This window comes from Prosopis cineraria, unplaced genomic scaffold (genome assembly GCF_029017545.1).
Source record: "Prosopis cineraria cultivar Desert tree isolate PC_DT_omini unplaced genomic scaffold, ASM2901754v1 PC6, whole genome shotgun sequence".
Lineage (NCBI taxonomy): Eukaryota > Viridiplantae > Streptophyta > Magnoliopsida > Fabales > Fabaceae > Prosopis > Prosopis cineraria.
Window position 1 is genome coordinate 36,062,749 of NW_026555337.1, and position 9,323 is coordinate 36,072,071.

The window sequence follows — 9,323 nt, forward strand, 5'->3', positions numbered from 1 at the left end:
TGGTCCATTTGTTTTTGGTATCCATGGCAGGATATGGAACGGATTGTCATGCACTCTTCACGCGGTCTTGTCTCGAAACATTATGGCAAATAATGCACCCATCAAATCTTAATCTATCTCTCTTATGAGTTGGCTTGAAATTTTATGAATGTGTTTTAACATCTTGATCCTTGAAAAGTACCTCAAAGACACAACATCATGTGATCTCTTATTGTCATTGTCCCTTCGTATATCGAAACTTAATATGAGTTTCTATTTTTATTTTTCCGTTTTCAAGAGTCTTTAAATATATTATTAATTTGATGATATTGAAGAGCTACTATACGGCACATCCATTAGGCATTAGTTGATTACCATAACTCTGAATTTTCGTTGGGCAAATGATGTCATACTAACTCAGTTTTAATATATATATATATATATATAAATTTAAGAAAAGGAAAAAATTATGCTGGCTACATGTTGCTTTATACTGAGTTGAAAGAATAAAAGTAAATCGAATTATTTCTATCATAGAAAGCCATAATATTTTTTCCCTCTGTTTGCAACCAATAGAGTGAATCTTCAAATAAGCATAAATCCAAAGTTAAATGCATTAAATATTCAAAATTGATTGAGAACATCTCATTTGAATAAACAATTTTCCACTTCTCAAGTTGGGAAAGAATAGAAAAATGCAACTCTTTACAAAAAGTCAAAGGATCTAAATTGCCTCCTTTTGAAAACTATGGAATGAACTAATCTATGTTAGTTTTCTCTTGGCATGATAATTAGCGTCCATTTAAGCAACAAGTGACATGTAGGAAGACTTCTTCTGTGGAAGGAATAGTGAGGGCGCCCGTTGGATGATTAAATCCAAATTCTTCTTCTGCTTGACTTAGCAACTCTTGGAATGAAGGTTGATTCAAGTAAGATATGGGGATAAAAACCTCTTCACCTCCTCTCCAACATATACTGCAAGATATCCCTTTGGTACTTCACTTGATTTTGAAGAAGCTGCCTTTGTAGCAAATGAAGCCCTTCTCATTCCAGGTAAGCGAAAACCCATTTTGTGTTCAGGAGAATAAGATCAGAGAAAGCTCAAATTTAAATGCTTCAATATATTGCTGTTGAATTGCTATGCTTCTAAAATACATGCAAGTATGAGTATTTATAGATGGAACAATTTGGTGGGTGAGGTTATGTGATAGGGCCTATTGGATGACAAGAGCTCACGAGCGATCACATGGTGTTGTCTTGGTGGTCTATTTCAGAAAGAAACAAGTCAGGATGTACCAAATGAAGAGAGGATATATGATTGATGAATGGTTGGCTGAATGAGGTGAAGTCCAATCTGGGACATGAATGAGAAAGATCACATGATTGTGCTTTATGTCTTTGTCAAATATCTAGATGGATCATTGGAAACAGTTCAAAGCTTAATGTCAATCTAAAAAAAATTTATAGTCGTCATATGAAGTTATAAACATGCTTGAAACATCTCATATATATATATATATATATGCTTTCCTTCATCAGTTCAACTAATAGCATGTAGAGATGCATTTAATTTAAAAGTATAAGTAGAAGTTGGCATTTCTATAGATTCAGGTTAAGAAGTGGTCTGCTACAAAAAATAAATAAATAAATAAAATAAAGAAAGAAAGAAAGAAAATCACCAGCAATTTTGAAAACTACTACCAAACTAGTTGGTAACGTACGTCTTTTGCAGCACATATAACTACTTCGAAGGCAAGAAATATCTTTATCAAGCCATCTACATAATAAAGGATATAGATTAAAATCTTAAAATCTTGCAGAGGCTAGAAACTAAAGGAGTATTATGGGGATACCTTGGGTAACCAAACAAAAAGCAAAGAAAGAAAGAAAGAAAGCAAAGAAAAGAAAATAAAGAAGGCCAAAATATTCATGAAATCTAATGGTTGCTATGCACCAAAGGAGATTGTATTTGATACAAATAATCTAAGGTTAAAGTGTAAATTTGTCACTAAACTATAAGTTAGAAACATCTAGGATCCTAATAAACTCATTTTTGGTATAATATTTTCCTTCAATGTTTTAAAACGATATGATATTGTTTTACTATTAATAAATATTAACTTTAACCATTAATTAACTAAGAAAAGATTTAGAAAATGGTGATTTTGCACCGTTTAACACTTCTAGAAACTTGCTTCACCCTTTAACCCAACAATCCATTATGAAACAAGCTAAGTGTTGCTAGAAAGTTGAATTTAGATAACGATGTTACAAGCTATTGAATTTAGTTCACATATTTTTATTAGTTTAGATACTATTATTGGTGACAAAAACATAAATGGTATTTCCTAATCTACCCTTATGGAATTTAATTACACAGTTGAAATTAGAAAGTAACATAATATAATTTATCCAGGAAATTTAGAATTTTTTTATTACCAAATAAACCTAAAATTTCTTCGAAGAGATTCAAGGGATTAACATGCTTGAACTTATATAGAAATGCTTTTGTTCCCACAAAACTAAATCTTGTTTTGAATTTGCTGGATTAAGGAATATAACATTTTCAGTCGCCTAAACTAAAAGATCATATCAATGCCGTTGATGTTCAAAATTGATTGATATAATGTAAAAAATTGTCTATTCATGAATTTCTCATCTGATGTATACAATTTGTCATTTCCCAAGCATAATAAGAAAAAGAGGGAGGAAATCTTTACATAGCAAAATCACTATCTAACTTGTCTTCTTTACAAAATTGTGTTGACTAATCTAGTTGTTAATGTTGTCTTTTCATGCTTGCTAGCATTCCTTGGAAGAAATGACTTTCAGGAAAATGTCTTCTCTGCAAGGAATAGTGAGAGCTCCCATTGGATGATCATGTCCAAATTCTTCTTCAGCTTCACTTAACAACACTTGAAATGAAGGTTGATTCAAGTGAGATATAGGAATCACAAATCTCTTCATCTCCTCTCCGACATATATTGCCAAATATCCCTTTGGCACTTCACCGGATTTTGAAGTTTTTTTGACTCCAGGAAGATGAAAACCCATTGTTTTGTTGTGAGTAAGAGGTATAAGAAGGAAATGTTTGAATGTTTATGCCAGAGAGTATTGTGAAATACTTGTGTTTCTTGCCTCTGAAAGCATAGAAGTATGAGTATATATAGATGAATTGTGGAGATAGGGGTTAATTATATTATTTGAAGACAAGGGCATATAGAGATCACATGATGCTGTCTTGGAGGTCTTTTTCAAATGATAATAATAATAACATGTCAGGATGAGCCAAATGAAGATAGTCCAGAGACATGTTGATGACAAGGATCACATGATATTGTCTTATATATGTCTTTCTCAAATGTCAAGAAGAATAATTGGAACTTCTCAAAAGCTTAACGTCTATTGAAAGAAATTTATGGTTGTCATTTCAAGTTACAAACATACTTAAGACATCTCTTAGGCTTTTCCTATATCTTCATTAGTCCTACTGAGACATGTTGGAGTAGCATTCAGTTGAAAAGAGTAAGTATTGAGCTTTTGGAAAGTGCCTTAGCTTATAGGATTGCAATAAACATGCTTCTTGGATCAGGTTAATGAAATATCTGGAAATTTATCTCAAAGGGGAATATTTTTTCTTGGCACATTCTTAGTGAAAACTAAATATATAAAGACTTGAAAATATTGATGAGATTGCTAATTAAGTTATTGATGGAAGTCGTATGAACAAAACAATTTTTCTTTCCCAGGCTTCATGTTCTTGTTAATCAAATTGCGAAATTCAATAACAGATCAAACTGGTGGAGCTATAGTGTACATTTGATGAACTAAACATTTTCTCGCTGCCCTTTAAATTTTAATTAGGAATTAGCTTAATTTTGTTTATCTATTTGTTGGACCTCACCTGAACAAATCTGTTTGACTTCAAAATTCATGGTTCACTCATACACTTGGATCAAAGTTAAGGCAATAATCAACTAATTAACGATTATGCTGGAAAGTATCTTTTCAGTATAATCAAATTAATAAATAGTTAAAGACGACTATAGATATACCAGGAAAAATGCATTTTGTAGTTTTCCATTCCCACCTTTAATTAATTGCCTGTAAATAAATTTACAGAACAATTAGAGCCTATACTACCTATGTTCTTATTCATATCTCTAATAAAACTGTGTAATTCAATAGCAGAACAAGAAGCTTTCAACAATCAATGACAGGGGAACCCATGGAGCTACAGTTGACATTTGATGAAGTTAACATTTTCCCTCGGCTCTCTAGGAATTAGCTTATATTTATCTATTTTTACTTGATTCTCACGACAAACTTAGACCTCACAAGAACATATCTGTTTGATTTCAAAAGTCATGGTATATGTTGGAAAGTATATGTTCAATATAATCAAATTATATACGTGGAAAAATATATGAAATCGAGCTCGGATAATGCTTCAAGATGTTTTCTTGTGGTCAAGAAATAAGATGTTACAGAGCCAGAAGGACAATAAGAAATCACATCATATTGTCTCTAATGTTCTTTCTAGGGCTCAAGATGTTAAATAATGAGAGTGCATTACAACTGTCGAGACAACTATTATTAGACAAATAAATAACATCTTGACATCTTGAGGGTGACAAACCATTGAATTGAAATCCATATTTTTATAAACTGATGATATCGTTGAAGACTAAAATGTCAATGAATTTTCAACTCTTCCTGTACAAGAAATTATTATTGTGCTAAAATTAAATTCAATCTCTAGGAATTAAAAAATCACTTTGAGTATCAATAAAACTATTTTCTAAGTCTTCTTAAGAATCTCATAGATTAATTTGCTTGCACTTATATAAAGATACTTTTATTAACTTCAACCAAAATCTTTATTGGAATTTACTATATTCAAGAATCTAATTTTTTGCTGAATTTTTTTACAAGAAAAAACCCTTAGTGTCCTGAACTAAAAGTTCAATGCCTGAAGATAAAGGTGAAAATTTTCTTCATAAATTCCTCATTTTGGTATACAATTTTTCTCTTCCCAAGTAAGGGAAGAAAATTTAAAGAACAAAGTTCTTTACAAAGCAAAATGATATAGTACGAAATTGTGGTGGCTAATCTATGTGTATCATGTCTTTGTCAGCTAGCACCTGTTGAAAGAAGAAGTGACATTAATGAAGACATCTTCTCTGCAAGGAATAGTGAGAGCGCCCATTGGATGATCATATCCATATTCTTCCTCAACTTGGCTCAACAGCTCTCGAAATGAAGATTGATTCAAGTAAGATATAGGAATCACAAACCTTTCATTTCCTCTCCAACATAGACTGCAAGATATCCCTTTGGCACTTCGCATGATTTTGAAGAAGCCACTTTTGTGGCAAATGAAGCCCTTCTCGTTCCTGGCAAACGAAAGCCCATTTTTTGTGTTTAAGAGGATTAGAAGAAAGTGCTCAAATTTAGATGCTTGAGGATATTGTTGTAGAGTTGTGTTGCTTTGATCCATGCAAGTATGAGTATGTATAGATGAATGGATTTGTATTTTCCTTCAATAATTGGTGGATGAGAGATTATGTGATAGGGCCTACTTGAAGACAAGGGCTCTTTGAGATCACATGGTTGTGTCTTTAAGAGGTCTTTTTCAAAAAGCAACAAGTTAGAAGGAGCCAAATGAAAATAGAGGACTTGGAAATTCCATCTGATTAAGATATGATCGATGAAGAGTTAGCTTAATGAGTTGTAGTCCAATCCACAGAGACATGAATGATAAACATCATATGATTCTGTTGCATGTCTTCATCAAATATGAAGAATGATATCATTTGAACAGTCAAGTTTTACAGTTGTCATTTATGTTCCAGACATGCTTCAGACATCTCTTATGCTTCCTTATAGTAATAACATGCTGGAGCAGCATTTTAGTGAAAAGTACGCATGAGTAATGGTTGGCATGCATGTCTACGGATTCAAATTAAATATTGAAGTTCGTATTCATGTCTCTAATACAGTTAAGGATGACTAGCTGTGCATGAGATAAAAGGGAAAATAACACTCGCGTGCATTTCTCTGCATGATGACAATGATATTAATTTTAAATTATCAAAAGCCCCATTTTCATATTCCTTTCTTTTTTGAATCTTAAAGTCCCGAAACTTAATTTTAGTTGGAAATCATGATCAAAAAAATGTAAATATATAATTGAATAAATTATTTACAGTCAAGCTTCCAGTATTTACTAATAATTCTTATTGTTGATAGAGTATATTAGCATCAGGCAATTAATCCTTGTAACTGGCCCTCCATAATAAAATAAAGCTAGTTATTTTATTTTATTTTTTTACCTTGCAGTCATGGTCTTTTAATGTCATTTTCAAAATTTGATGTTCTTGAGTATCATTTATGTGTCTTCCAAGGTCCTCAAGAGTTATTAAAAATAAAATAAAAATACAAGCAAGTCAGTGATGCTTTTCTGGTGAACTCAAGGATCAAGACACTACAAAGGGACAAGGACCGTAAGGGATCACATGATGTTGTCTTATAGTTTCTTTTCTTTTCAAGGATATCAAGATGTTAAATCAAGAGATCGGAGCAATAATGCAGCTACCAAGCCAGATAATATATAGATTAATTCTTTGACATCTTAAGGAGGACCTATATTGATTGATATTAAACTTGTATATTGGCAAGACCACGTGGACATTATGCATGAAGTTTACTATATATATCTAGACTTGAACAATCAGATTTTACATAAAATATTCGTTCTATGGTCTTGATGCTCTAAACCATAAGCCAAAATGAATTATATTATGAAATCTAGTGGCCAGTGTTATAAATATCTATTTAAACTTCCAAATTTTTACTTGGATCTAACTTGTTTTATGGAGAAAATATTATTACTTGTGACATAGGACTAGATTAATAATTCAATATCCATAATCCACCAAAGAGAATTGATCCCAAAAATTTTTAATAAAACAAAGTGGACCGAGAGATTGATTTAGTTGATAGACCTACAAGCCATTGATTGGCTTAATTTACCAATCAAAAAAGGTTCAACACTGTAGACACTTAGAACTTAGTAAGATAAAAATGAAATGTTTCTATTCACAAATTTCTAACTGGACATGCAATTTTTTACAAAGAAAAAAAATACCCAAAAAATCTTTAAAAAGCAAAAGGATCTGAATTGCTTCCTTTACAAAATTGTGCTGACTATAATTGTAGTTAGGCTTGTCCTTGCAACCTAGAACCCATTGAAGGAAGAAGTGACGTTAAGGAAGACATCTTCTCTGCAAGGAATAGTAAAGGCACTCATTGGATGATCATACCCAAATTATTCTTCGGCTTGGCTTAACAACTCTCAAAATGAAGGTTGACTCAAGTATGATATAGGAATTACAAACCTCTTCATTTCCTCCCCAACATATACTGCAAGATATCCCTTTGGTACTTCAACTAATTTTCAAGAAGCCACTTTTGTGGCAAATGAAGGCCTTCTCATTCCTAGAAAAGGAAACCCCATGTTTTGTGCTTAAGAGAGGGAAACAAAACGCAAAAAGAAAAGAAAGAAAGTTCTCTGAAATGCATGCAAGTATGAATGCGGGTATATATAGATGAATGGATTTGTTTTCCTTCAATAATTGGTGGATGAGAGGTTATGTGTGATATGGCCCATTGGAAGACAACGGCTCTTGGAGATCACATGGTTGTGTCTTGAAGGTCTTTTACAGAAAGCAGAAAGTCAGGACGAGCCAAATGAAGGAGAGAACTTGGAAATCCATTTAGTTGAGATTATGACTTATGAAAGGTTAGCTTTATGATGTACGTCATCCAACATGGATGAGAATGATCACATGATTTTGTTTGATGTCTTTGTACAAGAAGGATCATTGGAACATTTCAAACCTTAATGTGTCTACAAAGATTTTTATAGTCGTCAGTTTGATGCCTTGACACGCTTGAGGCATCTCATAGACTCTCTTTATCTTGACAAGTCCAGCTGATAGCATGTACGTCGGAGCAGCATTCTGTAAAAAATAGTGCAAGCAAATGTTGGAATATTTTTTGAAATGTGTTAGGATACTTTTAAGGGAGAACAGTATGAGGGCTCCTAGAGGAGGAAAAATAGCAGTGAGGCCAAACACAACTAAAAGTTCATCTATTCACAAGTACAAATTCACTAATTTACTTGTGAATAGATAAACTTTTAGCTGTGTTCAGCCATCACTGCTATTTTTTCATGTGGAAGCATTCATTGTCATTCTCCTTATTTTCAAAATAAAGAGATGTCTTTTTTGAAAAGTCATGTCCTCATAAATTAAGGAATTTTTATGAAAGGTTATGTAGAAAGTTACAATATAATTATTGCCAAAGTCATGTCTTTCTATTTTCTTAAGGCATATTTGGAATGTTACCAAATAAAAGGTGTCTCGTAGTAAAAAGAAATGTTATTTCAAGAAAACTCTATATATTAAAAAAAATATAACTTTTTATTAAAAGATTATAAATAAACCTTAGTTATAATATTAATTATTGAACTATATTAGTTCATGAACTAACATAGCGTTATGACTTTTAAGTAAAGAATTTTATTATTTAGAAGGCACCACTTTATTATCTGTAATTAATACCTCTCACCATTACTTATTTCACACATCTAACTACAAAGATTCATTGTTTTTCTTTAAGTGAATAAGAAAGAAAGTTAAATTATTACTTTTTAAAAATTGTTATTGTGTTGACTTGAGTCTTGATAATGCAAACCATATTTAAAATTTTTATATTGTATCTTAAAAGAAATTTGTCATCAGCCTAATTTACATTCAGAGATTGGAAGATATAGGGGGGAATTAAGCTCGTGTCTTTTAAAACATAGTGCACACAAATTTTCTCTCTATCTCTTCTTTCTACTCTTGAGAGAAACATTCCTACCAATATTTTCTGATTGATAGATGTGACGCCAACATTTCATCATATATAATGGTTATAATTTTTTTATCTCTTTTTTAATATATATATATATATATATATATCACCAGACATCTATCTCTATCCATGATATGACAAGGAAAATATAATGATGTTAAATTTTAAATTAAATTTTTTTTAATTTACGTTTTATTTAAATAAATTTTATAGCAAGTAGAAATTGATAGTTTAAAAGAACTTAAGTAAGAAACTTTTCGAGAATTCAAAGTTAAAATTTTTCTAAATAAAAGTTTAATTTCAAAGTATAAGAAAATTTTGTATTCTTTTTGATAATATTTTGTACCCTTTGTTGTGATTTTCCCATGCTGTTTCTCGTAATTTTTTCAAAAATTTCTTGAATCAGATTTTATGAAAGAAAA

General features: G+C 31.3%; 1 protein-coding gene and 2 pseudogenes across 1 annotated transcript; all 3 read right to left on the reverse strand.

The window, feature by feature from the left end:
• Positions 1 to 650: 650 nt before the first annotated feature.
• LOC129314548 (auxin-induced protein X15-like) lies at positions 651 to 1,099 on the reverse strand (annotated as a pseudogene).
• A 1,545-nt stretch (positions 1,100 to 2,644) lies between these two features.
• LOC129314549 (auxin-induced protein 15A-like) lies at positions 2,645 to 3,087 on the reverse strand. Its single transcript, XM_054958023.1, has one exon. It carries the CDS (start codon positions 3,031 to 3,033, stop codon positions 2,782 to 2,784), a length of 252 nt encoding a protein of 83 aa, XP_054813998.1. The 5' UTR covers positions 3,034 to 3,087; the 3' UTR covers positions 2,645 to 2,781.
• A 1,902-nt stretch (positions 3,088 to 4,989) lies between these two features.
• Positions 4,990 to 5,446, reverse strand: LOC129314518 (auxin-induced protein X10A-like; annotated as a pseudogene).
• Between the last annotated feature and the right edge of the window lie 3,877 nt (positions 5,447 to 9,323).